This window comes from Panulirus ornatus, chromosome 37 (assembly GCF_036320965.1).
Source record: "Panulirus ornatus isolate Po-2019 chromosome 37, ASM3632096v1, whole genome shotgun sequence".
In the NCBI taxonomy this organism is placed as follows: Eukaryota; Metazoa; Arthropoda; class Malacostraca; order Decapoda; family Palinuridae; genus Panulirus; species Panulirus ornatus.
The window spans coordinates 27,864,699-27,881,948 of NC_092260.1; the positions used below are offsets into that span (position 1 = coordinate 27,864,699).

Below are 17,250 nucleotides of genomic sequence, written 5' to 3' on the forward strand. Positions count from 1 at the left end.
TTGTATAATATTAGAGACACGACATCTGCTGAATTCAGATGTTAAATGCCTTTTGACAGAAGCATAAATCTATTAATCCTGTAAACAGCGCAGGATAGAGGCTTTTCGGGTGGATTGAGTGTGAGTTTGAACCGAGTAAACCAGGAGGGAGTGGAGTGGACATGGCAGGTGACGTGAATCATAGGGTGGGTGAGGGAGGGAGGGCAGAAGGTAGGTGGTATATGCTACGGCAGCGACCTCAGTCTCGGTACCCAGTTCTCCACGATCAGCCACAGAACTCCCTAGACAAACATTAACATTAACACAAACACCGACACAACGCATCCTAAAACCCTCCATGCCGCGGTGTGTGTGTGTGTGTGTGTGTAAGTGTGTGTGTGTGTGTGTGTGATGACCACCACCAGATGGCAACGTTCACGGCTGCACCAGCAACAGGTAAGGCAATTATCGTCTGCTGCACGCGAAGGGCTAGGGCGCGCCTAGGACAAGTAGGATGACCCATCTTGATCTCTCACAATCTAATCTAATCTACTTTACCTCTTGAACACGATTATACGAGCAGTGGTTGATACGCTACGACCCCTGGCACAATGATGCAACTCTTAAGCATGATGTAACGACCTTTGAGTACGGCGGTGCGACCCTTGAGCACAATAGTACATACGATGGTACTGGGCAACGCATGGCTGGGCACTACCTTTCATAACGACGGTGCGACCCTTGAGTACAATGGCCCGGGGGTGGTTCTCCTGCTGGAGGAGGGCTGGGTTCTCTCTCTTCACCAGTGCTAACTGTTTCCTGTGACGTGATCAATACAATGCTAAATCGACCGTTACCAACCAACCCCCGTCCTGAACCCGACCCATTGTTTATTCAGGATGAGTTACTGTGTTTGTTCCCGTATGTTCTGTTTACTGCGCGTTTATATTCGTCCCAGAGAGTCACTGGTTCATGAGAAACGGGTCTTGCACACACACACACACACACACACACACACACACACACACACACACATGCATAAACACCCTACTTTCATTTCTAAGCTATTTATGATAAAGCGTTTATCATAGACCTTAACCTGTCTGATGACCTTAAGAAAATTCCACCCCAGGCCTTAATGTTGCCTACGGGTTTTGACACCTTGTCAACAATCATTTCCACTCATTCTCATCCCAATAATTCCGCTGAACTGCTGGTGACAAATGTGTTCCACTGAACTTCTGTCTCCACGACCAGTTACTCCCCCGTAAACTGTCAGTATCATGCGATTATCACATACAGACCAGGAGCCAATATGGCACGAAGTGGCAACCTGGAGAGGTTATTTAGGCGATTATTCGACCCAGTTCTTAGGTGAAGTTACGTCTTCTATGTACGATTTATGAAAATATATCAAATGTAATCGTTGTCTCTTTATATGTCAATGTAATATGTAATTACTTCTTTGTTCAGTACGGGTAATACCCTTGTGTGTGTGTGTGTGTGTGTGTGTGTGTGTGTGTGTGTGTGTGTGTGTGTGTGTGTGTGTATTTATAAAAACCTAGGTACGTTTATATCACACTCTAGTGTCACTCAGTAACGCCTTACGAGATACGTTCTGTTTAACACGTTTCGAAAAGCAAATCATTTGCCTCAAGTGAAGATCTACCATAACCCAGGGCGGGCCACACGGTCACAGACCAGGAGGAGGAGGAGGAGGGTGGGGTTCACTGGGGGACACACGCAGCAGTCGAATTCGAAGTTCTTTATCTTTCCTTCCAGAAGACGGATGAGGGTTACCCCCCGTCAGCATTATAACCACCCAGGCGCTTCCCTTCCACAAAGTTGGCTTTATCGTCCAGACCCAAATGTCGGTGGCAGACGGCGAGAGAGTCTGTGGTCTGGGTGTTGCGTCGCCCCTGACACCAGCCGTGCAGCTATGCACTGGAGGCCACACCTCTGATAATTGACTCTTATGAGGTGGATAGTGATGGCGTTCCTGCCAGCTGACAATTGTGGCACAGTAAGAAGGGACGTCCCTGCTAGCTGACACATGTGGCACAGTAACAAGGGATGTCCCTGCCAGCTGACACTTGTGGCACAGTAAGAAGGGACGTCCCTGCTAGCTGACACATGTGGCACAGTAACAAGGGATGTCCCTGCCAGCTGACAATTGTGGCACAGTAAAGGAGGGATGTCCCTGCCAGCTGACACATGTGGCACAGTAACAAGGGATGTCCCTGCCAGCTGACACAACTGGTACAGTGGAGGTGAGGTTATCCCGGCCAGCTGACACTTACATGATGTGAGAAGAGGGAGGTGGTGAGGCATATCCCAAACAACTCACACATTTACGACAGTGGGTGGAGGAGGGTTTATCCCAGACAGCTAGGCATGAAGGTAGGGGGAATGAAGAGATAAGAAAAAAGAAACTGAGTGAAAACTAATGGAAAAAAAACTGGAGCATGGGCAATATTGTCATCAACGGTAAATGCCAATTCAATCTCGGAATGTCATTAAGCTGATTATGTAACGAAACAATGAGGCTTGCGATATTGCCTAACCACATAATCACGACGGTATGACCCTCGAACAGGACGGTATAACTCTTAAGCACGACGGTACGACCCTTGAACACGACGGTATGGCCCTTGAACACGACGGTACGACCCTTGAACACAACGGTATGGCCCTTGAACACGACGGTATGACCTTTGAATGCATGGCTGCGACCTTTGTGTATAATGGCCTGACCTTTAACCTGACCATTTAAGGTCGTGCTGTCGTGTTCAAGGGTCGTACCAACGTGTTCAAGGGCCACAGCGTCGTGTTAAAGGGTTGTACCATTGTGTTCAAGGGCCATACCATCGTGTTCAAGGGTCGCACCGTCGTGTTCAAGGGTCGTACAGTCGTGCTCAAGGGTCGCACCGTCGTGTTCGAGGGATTAAACGAATGCATAATGTCCTTCCCAAAGCTGTGTCTCGAATTAGGCTTTGTTACGTTGCCATATTACGAGAGAATGTAATTACCGACTTGACCAGCATTTGATCCCATTAAGTTCGATAACTCATCGTAGTTGTAATGTTGCCTGCAATGACGTCATGATGAGCCAGACATCTGCTGGGCAATATTCGGTATATTGCAGGCCTTTAAAAAGGAAGAAAAGTGTTGCTTAAAGTGGCTAGTGAGTGGTGTGTGTGTGTGTGTGTGTGTGTGTGTGTGTGTGTGTGTGTGTGTGTGTAGTGGGCCTCCGTGGTGTTTCGGTTCGCGTTCCATAACACCATAAGAGCCGCCTGGGGGTCGAACCTACATAGGTTTGAATCCCGCTAGAGTCTTAAGCCCCTCCTGTGTCTGTAACCCTTCAGTTAGGGTTTCTAAATCATCTTTAACACTAAACTGTCTCTCATATTCCTTCCTATTAAGTACTTTTACGTCCCTCTTACTATCTCTATTATATATATTTTCTCCCTCTCTCTCATCATCTATTTTGCTCACTGTTGTGTTCTTTCATCTTCCTTTCATAATATGTTTCCTTCGTTATAGTGTTCCAGCTTCTCCTTCCCATTACCCCCGCTACCCTCACCCACCACCTACCGGCTCTCTCTCTCTCTCTCTCTCTCTCTCTCTCTCTCTCTCTCTCTCTCTCTCTCTCTCTCTCTCTCTCCCTCCACCTCGTTGCCCTCTGATCCCCACACTATCAAAGAACCAATAAAAACCATAACGTTTTAACTGTGCTGCTCTCACCCTCAGCCTCACTCCCAGTGCTGCTCTCACCCTCAGCCTCACTCCCAGTGCTGCTCTCACCCTCAGCCTCCCTCCCGGTGCTGCTCTCACCCTCAGCCTCACTCCCGGTGCTGCTCTCACCCTCAGCCTCACTCCCGGTGCTGCTCTCACCCTCAGCCTCCTCACACCTTGTGCCATGGTAGCCTTCATTGTAACATCATTAATTTTTGTCTGTTGTTTCCAAAGCCTCACAAATGTGCTGTATTTCCGGGCTTTATCAACGGCCCATTATCTCGAGGCTTATCAGCGGTCGGCAGTGCTCTCCCCAATGTCGTGGCTCGGGGACATCTTAAATCCAGCGACGGGAGTGAAACAAGTGACTGACTGAAATGTGCGTATCCTTGTACATTATGCGACACTTCGTACTGAAGCAGAGTCGCCCAATACCGCGTTCTCACACCTTGTAACATGACGTATAGACACACCGTTACCACACACACACACACACACACACACACACACCTGATTACCCAGAGTCAATTTACCTGGTAGTGTTGGTCCTTTGAAGACGTGGATATTTACCTGATCGTCCGACGGTGTTTGATGTGGGGCAAGGGAGTCGATACAGCCGCTGATTGGATGGGATTTGAGTTAGAGGTTACGGAAGGGGGTGGGGGCTGTGTTTGAAGGAGGGGAAGGCTATGGTGTGGTAATGTAGGGGGGAAGGGGTAACGTAGAGGTTATAAAGTTTGATAACAATATCAAAGCTCTATCACAATATATTTCTTCAATGAAAATAACGCATTAGGCCACAAAGCACAACAATGGGTGGAACACACTGCCCTCTGTGGGCAACAAGAGAAAGCTTGCTTGTCAATAATTCTTTTACGTTGTGAGATAAGCTACTCAGCGTTACGGACCCAGAAAGGGACCCAAGACTTATCCGAGACTAAGAATAGTCTCTGAGTTAAGTATAAGACATTGAATTCAGACGTGGGGGAAAAATCTAAATAATTGGCAGCATTCACACATCCCGTTCATTAATGGTTCGTTAGTTAATTCAAAAAAGGCAAAGGAAATGAATGAAAAGTATTTAGAATTATAAGATAAAGAGTCAAGAGGAAAAATTCCTTTACGTTGAGCTCGAGAATATTTACCATCTGCACGAAGGCCCTAGTTTATGTCTTTTATGAATGGGGGAAGATTCACGTTAACTATCGTCTGTGTACGATACTTTTGCCCAAGGAGACGGACTTGGTCATGATTAGACACATTTCGTTTTCCTCATTACCATTCTGTAATGTTTATTTCCATTTATTTCCAAGTTTACCAGTTATTGAGGCCCTTCGTCCAGCTGTGAGTGCCAGGAGACGAGACACGATAAAGACAGAACTTTTGTCTCGGGGAAACAATGTTCTCTGTGTTTGTTTACATCAGCGCCGACGGCAGACGAAAGCCTGCGTCAACAGTAGTTGGCCAGAGAAAGGACCGTAAGAATCTCAAACTTATTTAACGATACTCACACTCGTTTAAAATGACGAAGATGCGAAGAACATGGGGCACAGACTATATGATAAAGACGCTCCTACAAACACACACACACATAAGGCAGCACTGGTCTGACTAATGAAGTATAAGTCTAAGAAATATCGAGTAATGAAGACGAGAAACGGTGAGAACAGACCACCCTGTGAGTGCCATATAAGCAGGAGCCATAAATACGAGAGAACCAGTGGCAGAGATCTTGAAGAGGCCCTCACGCCCGACCTACCCCGAGAAAAATCACATTAAGGTGATCGGAAGTGACAGACTATGTTATCTTCATGCCAGAATTACCTGCAAGTTCATGGACAGCAAGATATGCAAAGCACATACATTCATACACGAAGCGTCCTCGACACAAACTGGAATATGTTTCAATAACTCTGCCTCCATGAATGAGGGAATAAGCAACTGTTAGAGAAGGTCGAACAGAACGCAAACAAATTTGGTGCCGGAATTAGTGAAATGAGTTACAAGGAGAGGAGCAACATTCTCTCTCTCTCTCTCTGCTCACAACAGAGGTAATGAAAAGCCTAGGAAACACGGGTCAACAACACGCAGTTTCCCCTTGAGGGGCCACGATACTCTTAACAGCAAAATGTCTTTGAAATCTAATGAGACTCGAAATCAAGAGGAACATAACGACAGGAAACTGGGCAAGAGAAATGTCAGGGAAGACGAGACACTGCCGGGTCCAGAGCTCGTCTCCAGATGGTGCTCAGGGAACGACCGACGGCCTTGGATAGGATGATTCAGCCTTGGACTGGATGATTCAAACTTTGACGTGAATGATTCTGCCTTGGTCTGAATGATTCTGCCTTGGACTGGATGATTCTGCCTTGGTATGGATGATTCTGCCTTGGACTGGATGATTCACTCATGGACTAGAAGGCTCAGCCTCGGACTAAATAGTTCAATCCTAGATTTGGATGATTCCATCCTGAACTTGGATGATTTAAACCCTTGACTGCATGATTCAGTCCTCATATATAGCTTGTGAGATTTGATTCAAGGATCCGAAGGAAATTCATTTGCAAACCTAAATCTCATTTGCCATTTCATGCTACGTTGATTATGTCACTTGGAAGCCAGTTAGCAATCACACACACGCACACACACACACACACACACACACACACACACACACACACACACACACACACACACACACTACTTCCTCTTCTCCCTGCCTTGAGGGTGAGACAAAACTCAGCTAGTGAGATCTATCTCCCTGGTCCCCAGCCACACCTGGGATGCCGAACGTAATGGAAGAAAAGAAAACAAAACTCCCTTAGCCCAGGAGCGGCTTCTATTAAGCAATGTAATTTACTCGTTTCAATTAATGTTTGGGAGAATCTATAATTAAATGGGTAGATACATTCCCTGTGTAGAGGATCACGGGAAGGTTCTGTGAACTGCCGGGTACAGACTCTCTGTGGCGTGACCGGCAATGATCTTGACTCTTTATCTGTACATCCTGTTGACACAAGCTCTGGCTGTGTGTGGCAGCGGGCCTCAGGGTATGTTTGCAGGGCATCAATAATGTCATTAGAGTCATTTTGTCCAAGTAGTATGACCAAACGTGGGTCAAAAAAAGACAGCAAACGGAACGGATGAGACGAATCGAGACATGAAGACCATCCCATACGAATAAGGATAAAGAAAGGACCAGTAGACACAATGTAAGACGAACAGTGACTTGTTGAAATAATGAAGGATCATCTGTGTGTATAGTTCAGAACGTGAAGGATAAAGTGGATGTCTTGTTAAGAGAGTGAGGGATATACTGGATATCTAGTTAAGATAGTGAGGGGTGATCTGTACGTCTAATTAAGGTAGTGAAGGATAATCAGTACGTCTAATTAAGGTAGTGAAGGACAATCAGTACGTCTAATTAAGATAGTGAAGGATAATCAGTACGTCTAATTAAGGGAGTGAAGGATAATCAGTACGTCTAATTAAGATAGTGAAGGATAATCTATACGTCTAATTAAGGTAGTGAAGGATAATCAGTACGTCTAATTAAGGTAGTGAAGGATAATCTGTACGTCTAATTAAGATAGTGAAGGATAATCTGTACGTCTAATTAAGGTAGTGAAGGACAATCAGAACGTCTAATTAAGGTAGTGAAGGATAATCTGTACGTCTAATTAAGATAGTGAAGGATAATCAGTACGTCTAATTAAGGTAGTGAAGGACAATCAGTACGTCTAATTATGATAGTGAAGGATAATCAGTACGTCTAATTAAGGTAGTGAAGGATAATCTGTATGTCTAATTAAGATAGTGAAGGATAATTTGTACGTCTAATTAAGATAGTGAAGGATAATCTGTACGTCTAATTAAGATAGTGAAGGATAATCTGTACGTCTAATTAAGATAGTGAAGGATAATCTGTATGTCAATCAAGATAGTGAAGGATAATCTGTGTCAAATCAAGATAGTGAAGGATAATCTGTATGTCTAAAGTAAGATAGCGAAGGACAATCTGTGCCTTCTAATCAAGATAGTGAAGAACAAATTATATGTCCAATCAAGATAGTGAGTGAAGAGTATGACTTACTAAGATAGTAAGAGGTAAATAGCATATCTAGCCAAGAGATCAGGTGGTGAAGTGTTCACCTTCTTAAGGCAATGAAATCTGAAGAATATGTCTGGCTTACCGCATGTCAGAGGCTGACATATGGACAGACACCGATAAGATGCGACAGATCACCACGCAAAAATAATCTACTTAAGTTACCCCTCGAGAATGTTTCGGGGAAGAAATTCTGGTAAGAGACACAGAAGAAAACGTCGCCGTCCACAGTTTTGCATCCGCTAAATTTAAACCTTTCCGTCTACGCTTGTTTACATATACCAGCAACTACCTAACGAGGTTGTTGAATGTAGAAAAGAACCTGATCATATCGTGAGTCGTGGCACAGATCAAAGCCATGCGAGTTTCGTAAACTCTTGTCATGCGTCACGTCTGAGGCTTCTCCTCCCTCGGCTTCAGTCACCCTCACAATCGTAAACCAAATCTAGTGAATTTATTTGATGCAACTCACCAAACGTCGGGCGTTTGTCGCTGGTGTAGTATTTATTGACGACGTGAGATAAGCTATCCTGTTGCATCAGGCGAGATTGCTATATATATATATATATATATATATATATATATATATATATATATATATATATATATATATATATCGCGGATGTAAGGCATGTGTACGTGTAGGAAGAGAGGAAAGTGATTGGTTCTCAGTGAATGTAGGTTTGCGGCAGGGGTGTGTGATGTCTCCATGGTTGTTTAATTTGTTTATGGATGGGGTTGTTAGGGAGGTAAATGCAAGAGTTTTGGAAAGAGGGGCAAGTATGAAGTCTGTTGGGGATGAGAGAGCTTGGGAAGTGTCAGTTGCTGTTCGCTGATGATACAGCGCTGGTGGCTGATTCAAGTGAGAAACTGCAGAAGCTGGTGACTGAGTTCGGTAAAGTGTGTGGAAGAAGAAAGTTAAGAGTAAATGTGAATAAGAGCAAGGTTATTAGGTACAGTAGGGTTGAGGGTCAAGTCAATTGGGAGGTGAGTTTGAATGGAGAAAAACTGGAGGAAGTGAAGTGTTTTAGATATCTGGGAGTGGATCTGGCAGCGGATGGAACCATGGAAGCGGAAGTGGATCATAGGGTGGGGGAGGGGGCGAAAATTCTGGGGGCCTTGAAGAATGTGTGGAAGTCGAGAACATTATCTCGGAAAGCAAAAATGGGTATGTTTGAAGGAATAGTGGTTCCAACAATGTTGTATGGTTGCGAGGCGTGGGCTATGGATAGAGTTGTGCGCAGGAGGATGGATGTGCTGGAAATGAGATGTTTGAGGACAATGTGTGGTGTGAGGTGGTTTGATCGAGTGAGTAACGTAAGGGTAAGAGAGATGTGTGGAAATAAAAAGAGCGTGGTTGAGAGAGCAGAAGAGGGTGTTTTGAAGTGGTTTGGGCACATGGAGAGAATGAGTGAGGAAAGATTGACCAAGAGGATATATGTGTCGGAGGTGGAGGGAACGAGGAGAAGAGGGAGACCAAATTGGAGGTGGAAAGATGGAGTGAAAAAGATTTTGTGTGATCGGGGCCTGAACATGCAGGAGGGTGAAAGGAGGGCAAGGAATAGAGTGATTTGGAGCGATGTGGTATACCGGGGTTGACGTGCTGCCAGTGGATTGAATCAAGGCATGTGAAGCGTCTGGGGTAAACCATGGAAAGCTGTGTAGGTATGTATATTTGCGTGTGTGGACGTATGTATATACATGTGTATGGGGGGGGGGGGGGGGGCCATTTCTTTCGTCTGTTTCCTTGCGCTACCTCGCAAACGCGGGAGACAGCGACAAAGTATAATAAAAATAGAAATAAATATATATATATATATATATATATATATATATATATATATATATATATATATATATATATATATCATTTATTATACTTTGTCGCTCTCTCCCGCGTTAGCAAGGTAGCGTTAAGTACAGAGGAGTGAGCCTTAGAGGGTATATCCTCACTTGGCCAACCACTCCGTTTTTTCTTTTGGAAAATCATAAACAGGAGGGGAGGTCTTCCAGCACCCCGCTCCCTCCCCTTTTAATCGCCTTCTACGACATGCAGGGAATACGTGGGAAGCATTCTATCTCCCTTATCCCCGGGGATAATATATATATATATATATATATATATATATATATATATATATATATATATATATATATATATACATATCCCCTATCCCTGGGGATAGGGGATTAAGAATACTTCCCACGTATTCCCTGCGTGTAGTAGAAGGCGACTAAAAGGGGAGGGAGCGGGGGGCTGGAAATCCTCCCTCTCGTTTTTTTTTTTTTTTTTTTTTAATTTTCCAAAAGAAGGAACAGAGGGGGCCAGGTGAGGATATTCCAAAAAAGGCCCAGTCCTCTGTTCCTAACGCTACCTCGCTAACGCGGGAAATGGCGAATAGTTTAAAAGAAAGAAAGAAAGAATATATATATATATATATATATATATATATATATATATATATATATATATATATATATATATATATATATATATATATATATATAAGAAGGGAAGGGACTCCTGGGAAAGTACGTAAGTATATCTACATTGCCATTATTATATAGTAATAAGTTAAAATACCTAAAAACACGCCATACTGGATGAAAGTAGAGGGATGAAGATTTAAAGAAAAATAAATATATACCCGACCCTTAACTGAGTAAAGGTTTTAGAGGGAGGGAAAGACAGATGGACGAACAGATTGTTCCATTCATCCTCCTAATCTGTACTTCAGAATCATTTCTTCCCATCCTTTCTCAATTGATCTTGTACTTCGTGTTACGTAAGCTCGTTCACTCTATTCCAGCCTAGTTCGAGGAAGTACTCGGCACAGAAATTTTCGTATCGTTCCAGGAACTGGGAAAACTGTTATCGCTTCAAAAAACTAGAACTCTTTCATGACCTGCTTTCTCATCCCACGGTCCACAGCTCAGTAAACTGACATCAGAGACGGTTCACTTGTCTGCCCCCGAAGCTTCCCCACCAGACTCCTTTTGTCCCTCACATGGGCGACCAAACTGGTGATACATAATATGACCTGCATCTCATATATAGTTTATGTCAGTCTGTCTGTCTACGTCTGTGTAATTACCCATCTGTACTGTACTGGGAGGGAGTTCCACATCTGGAACAGACTTCGTTGCCTGTGTTCGTGTAAGATCTGTTTCACTAACACGATTCCCCACTTGTCTGTGACATATTACCTTCATCGCCTGACAATGTTCCAAGCCTGTGTGTCCCTTCCGTCGTGAGGACCCTCAGCCAAGCCATCACGCGGGATATTGTTCTTTTTTTAGTGCCACGATCGACGACAGCAAGTGTTGTGAGGCGGGGCGGAGCATGGCAGTGTTGTGTGCGAGGCCGGCCGGCCGTACAGATGGTTTACAGCCAGCCTTAACCCCATTGTTCCCTTGTTTACCGATGCGTCCTGCTGAGCTAGGGAGAGGAGGAGGAGGAGGAGGAGGAGGAGGAGGGGACGGTTGTTGTGCCTCGATGTGAAACCTTGTTTCTCGCTAAGGGGCTACCTTTCATCATGAAGAGGTGTGTTTTGGTCTCGGTGACGTGTCTCACTCAAAGAACATGTGTGATGTTCACCGTTGTATTTAAGAACATGAGTATTATTCATGCAAGAGGACCTCAGGGTCTATGGCTGGGTTTAATCATACAAGAACAGACCTCGTCGTCTATGGCAGGGTTATATGTCACCATCATGCCATAAAAGGATGTTTAGTGGACGTTATCTCTCATTGTCAGTGGTTATGCCTCACTGTGAGTGGCTCTGCCTCACTGTGAGTGTCTACAGTGTAACAGAGAGAGAGAGAGAGAGAGAGAGAGAGAGAGAGAGAGAGAGAGAAGGAGTTACTCACCCTTGAGGAGCCATGAGTACTGGATGAGGAAGCCGGTGCGGTCCGTGTCCTGCAGCGGGTTGAACTGCAGGGTGAGCTCCCGCCCGCGGGAGGTAAAGCTCCTCCTGGTGGGGAGGCCACCGCTGTGGGAGAAGGTCACGTTCTCCCCCTCCACCACCTGAGGAACAACACAAGTGCGCGTTAGTCTCATCTGCATAGCAAAACATGTTGATGATGATGGTAAAGACACGTACAGAGTTAGTGCTAAGAGGTGTTGCTCAGGAATGTTTTCGCTGGTGGATCTGGCTAAGCAGTTCGTCTGAAAGAATTATATATATATATATATATATATATATATATATATATATATATATATATATATATATATATATATACAGTACGGTATTTTTTCACTTCGTGATAATTCACTTTACAATACGACAGATCCTCAGTTGAGAGGTACGATAATTCAACTCATTTAGTGATATTTCCTAATTCAGAGTATTTTTATCTTGACTATCAGCGGCATCGCATCATAAAGCAAGCCTGATATCTTCCATTCACATACCGCAGCCTGACTTATTACAATGATAATCGTCACGGATGATCCGTTAACCCTTTCAAGTTCATTATCATAAGACTTGGGGTACGATTAAGTGGATATCAACATCACGATACCTCGATAATTCAAAACTATATACATTAGTTCTCCCATTCAATTCCTGACTTCATGAAGAAGGTGTAAGATTTCACTCTGAAAATCAACCCCACCCCACCCCCAACCTCCCATTTTCAACCCCAGGATAATAATTCATCACGTCTACGTCATATAACAAGCGGTACGACAATGAAATTAAAAAAGAAGAGAAAATGTCGAATATAATCTGTGTAGGTCGTCCGTAACTGATCTCATCACTGTGAGGAGCTAAGCTATCCAGCGGTGCCTCCCACTCCGACCGAGCTGCCTTCGTCAAGTCTGTCTTCCCTCATAATTTCCCCAGTGACCACTCCCTTCATTAGCAAGATGACGACGCACGAAGGCGAACCTTTGGTTCACGTTCTTGCCACTCAGTTACTGCCTTTAATTCATCATTGCAATATATATATATTATATATATATATATATATATATATATATATATATATATATATATATATATATATATATATAAAATTATTTATCTATTATACATACTTGTCTAGTGGGACGCCTGTTCTTTGGCTGTATGGCCACAAACTTTACAATGCAACATACGTCATGTATCAACCCACTGGGGTCTGACGAAGACCCTCTGCAACCCCTGTAATCCTTCTGCACGCTAATTTTTCCGGAATTACCGGCACAAATCAATCATGGTTGTATGGGGGTCTTACTTCAAGCTTTGTATTGGTCTCAGCAACTGTGTTCTCCAATATCATGGCAGCCCTTGGTCAGCAGTGCGGGACTGAAGACGGTTCAAGGATCGTATAATGAAATGTCTGCAGTAATGTGAAATCCACGGTCCTTGCTGGGATAATTAAAACGATGCACTTATCTCTAGCAATTTTTCACAACAATGTAGCGTCCAGTTTGTAATTAGATGAAATTTCGTACAACATTTTGCCGTTATCAATCTCTGTTTAGTTTTGCTGACGTCATGAATTGTTGTATCCTTGATACTGAAAAAAGTGAAATACACGAATATGTTCTTTCATGTATCGACAGCCTAGTAATTTATCGAAGAGGTACTTGACTTCAGTCCTTCTGAATTATACCATAAAGATTAAACGATAAAAAGTGGACCATAACGTTCTCACATCTTCATACAGAATGGTTTCAATCCTTTAGCACGACGGTTCGACCCTTGGATACATTGGCCTGGTCTTTGACCTGATTCTTAACGGTCAGGTCAAAGGTAACGCCATCATGCCCTTGGGTCGTACCGTCATGCCCTCAAGATGTTAACACATGACAGCGTTGTCTATCTAATACCTTCCAGACATCCTGTCCAGAAGACGTGTGATGTAACGTCAACAGCTGTGAGGTTAACAAACATTATCCCGTTTGTTAGCCAGTTACACACACTTAACTACTCCCTCACCCACGCAGTAACGACCTCCCACCCACACTCATACTCAACGCTATCACATGTATCTTTGAAACACTCCCACAACCAGTATCTCCTTCACACATCCACACCCAACACAAATCCGCCCTGCACGCCCATACGTCCATTTCTACACACATAACCTATACACATCCACCCTCCCACGCACCCCCTCCTTCACTCACTCCACATCCCACGCACCCTACCTGACTCGCACCAAGATGTGCCCCCAGCCAGAGACACCCAGGGGCGCCCGCCCACTGTCATCCCTTAATGTAAAGCTGTGATACGGCGCCACTCCTGCAACAAGCCCTAGCTAAGTGATGGAGGGACACTGACCTTCGATGTTTCGACTGAAACAGCACGAACTAGACATATCTGGGTCGAGTCCTTCAGCTACTTTGAATTTGTCTTACTGGGTTAACATTCTGACAGACAGGTGGACACCTTAAGACGAAGAACGAAACACTGACCTGTTTCCCACTCTGTGACATAGGGTGGCTCAAAAGCCAAAATTTAGCTTTACTTACAAAATTTGTTTAATTCATTCTATAAACCACTTCGCCTAGCTAGTTGGTCCAATACCTGGTCAGTGGGTGCCTGTGTCATCCCTCTGACTCTCTGACTTCAATAACGCACAAGAGCATTTATGTATGAGGGAAGGGGAGCGTGTCAATTCCTGTACAGTATTGTAACCTGATGCAATCAACCAGCATTCACTTGCAGCACCAGCAGTCAAAGAAGACAGATAGACGGACAGAAACTGTCAGATGTCTAACCGAGGGCGTAAAAGAACCAACACACATTTGATATTCCACCGAACCAATACCAGGCGTCGGAGACATAACACCTTGACTGTGTACAAGTGTACATTACACTACACAAAAGATAACCTGACACATTCTACGTATACCCACATGAACCCTCCTTTTTATGAGAACTTTAAACTTTACCTTAATCTTTCATGTGTTAAAAATAATGATAAAGGTAACTGAAAGAACAATACTCTAGTGAAGGTAATATCTAAAATGGGGTTTTTTAACTTATCTACTGGATCCTGGTATCTACAGGTTGGATCCTGGTATCTACTGGATCCTGTGTCTTATTCATCACGGAGCTCGTCAGACCTCACACGTACGGACGCACACCTGTGTTGTGTGACTGTGTCCTTAATCTAGAACTGCGGGAGGGAGGGATGTTTTTGACCTTAGAATATATTGATATGTGAAGGTTGGTTTGATAGTGGGGCTATACGATATCTATATAAGAGATTCTGTTTTTTCCTCCAGTTTTACTTCATATTATTTCCTGCACATTGATATCAATACAAAGGAGGAAAAAATAAAATTGTATTTTGATGGACGTATATCGCACTGACATATTAATAAATGTTGTACCCCACCTAAGCCAAAGCTTGTGTAAGAAACTGCTTAGAGAAACCTTAAGTATAGAAATACGTGCTGGGTCTAACTCCTCTACCCATGTTTATATGAGAACATACAAGCCAAACACATGTAGTACTCGATCTTTACAAGTCGTTTGTAAGATGATTTTAATCGATTTCTACAGGATGTCTGTAGGACGCGCTGGACCTTGCGCGATTTCTACATGACGTCTATAGAACGCATCTCAGTGGATTCTTACGACGTCTGTAGGACGCTACACAAGCGATCGCTACAGGACTTATGTCAGACTTACTTCGAGTCGGTCGTCTGGACGAGTGTCGAAGTGCAGAATGGTGACGTTGACGACGTATCCTTCGGGAGCGCTGATGACCCATCTGCAGAGGTCGGGGCCGTAGTGAGCGTGGCCGTCGGAGCGCCACGCCCCGTCCTCCTGCAAGTTGTGTCGTGGGTAGGCCACCAGACCCCGCGGGGCACTCAGCTCCTGGGTCTCCGGGTCACAAGCTGAAGAAGGATGGGGAAGGGGAAGGGTCAAAGATAGAGCCAAATTACGACAACATCAGGAAAAGGCTCCCTTCGTCTCCTTACTATCCCATGAGGTTAGTAGGCAGGCAAAAGGCTAGAAAATACAGGACAACAGTCATATAAGACGAGGATAAGACTCAGCAAATAGGTAAAGAGAAGAAAGAAAATTTGGACATAGAAGTATTAATGTTGAATATTCAAAGGTGAATCAAATTACTTAATGAACTGGATGATCTGATTTATCTCCAACCTTTGTACACAAAAGATCTCCCGGTAATTTTGCCCAGTCAGGGAACTCTTTAGCATAACAAACATTCAGGATTAACGAAGGAGGAGGCGGGAGAGTCCTACAGTGTGCTCATCACTTGTGGTGCGACCTCCTTCTTCCTGTGGGTCTTGCTCTCACTACCACTACCTGGTCTCGCTCTCACTACCATTACCTGGGTCTTGCTCTCACTACCACTACCTGGGTCTTGCTCTCACTACCACTACCTGGGTCTTGCTCTCACTACCACTACCTGGGTCTTGCTCTCACTACCACTACCTGGGTCTTGCTCTCACTACCACTACCTGGGTCTTGCTCTCACTACCACTACCTGGGTCTTGCTCTCACTACTACTACCTGGGTCTTGCTCTCACTACCACTACGTGGGTCTTGCTCTCACTACCATTACCTGGGTCTTGCTCTCACTACCACTACCTGGGTCTTGCTCTCACTACCACATTACCTGGGTCTTGCTCTCACTACCATTACCTGGGTCTTGCTCTCACTACCACTACGTGGGTCTTGCTCTCACTATCACTACCTGGTCTTGCTCTCACTACCACTACCTGGTCTTGCTCTCACTACCACTACGTGGGTCTTGCTCTCACTACTACTACCTGGGTCTTGCTCTCACTACCATTACCTGGGTCTTGCTCTCACTACCACTACCTGGTCTTGCTCTCACTACCACTACCTGGGTCTTGCTCTCACTACCACTACCTGGGTCTTGCTCTCACTACTACTACCTGGGTCTTGCTCTCACTACCACTACGTGGGTCTTGCTCTCACTATCACTACCTGGGTCTTGCTCTCACTACTACTACCTGGGTCTTGCTCTCACTACTACTACCTGGGTCTTGCTCTCACTACCATTACCTGGGTCTTGCTCTCACTACCACTACCTGGTCTTGCTCTCACTACCACTACCTGGTCTTGCTCTCACTACCATTACCTGGGTCTTGCTCTCACTACTACTACCTGGGTCTTGCTCTCACTACCACTACCTGGTCTTGCTCTCACTACCATTACCTGGGTCTTGCTCTCACTACCATTACCTGGGTCTTGCTCTCACTACCATTACCTGGGTCTTGCTCTCACTACCACTACCTGGTCTTGCTCTCACTACCACTACCTGGTCTTGCTCTCACTACCACTACCTGGTCTTGCTCTCACTACTACTACCTGGGTCTTGCTCTCACTACTACTACCTGGGTCTTGCTCTCACTACTACTACCTGGGTCTTGCTCTCACTACTACTACCTGGGTCTTGCTCTCACTACCACTACCTGGTCTTGCTCT

At 44.6% G+C, this 17,250-nt stretch overlaps 1 protein-coding gene across 4 annotated transcripts in view; it reads right to left on the reverse strand.

Annotated features, from left to right (window-relative positions):
- LOC139760641 (uncharacterized) overlaps nt 1-17,250 on the reverse strand; it is a 137,200-nt gene that overhangs the window by 77,539 nt on the left and 42,411 nt on the right. For all 4 annotated transcript variants that reach the window (XM_071684064.1, XM_071684063.1, XM_071684061.1 and 1 more), the window contains exons 8-9: nt 15,457-15,665; nt 11,693-11,849 (exon numbers count right to left, since the gene is read on the reverse strand). In XM_071684064.1, the coding sequence (XP_071540165.1) occupies nt 11,693-11,849; nt 15,457-15,665 (366 nt within the window). The remainder of the gene's footprint in view (nt 1-11,692; nt 11,850-15,456; nt 15,666-17,250) is intronic.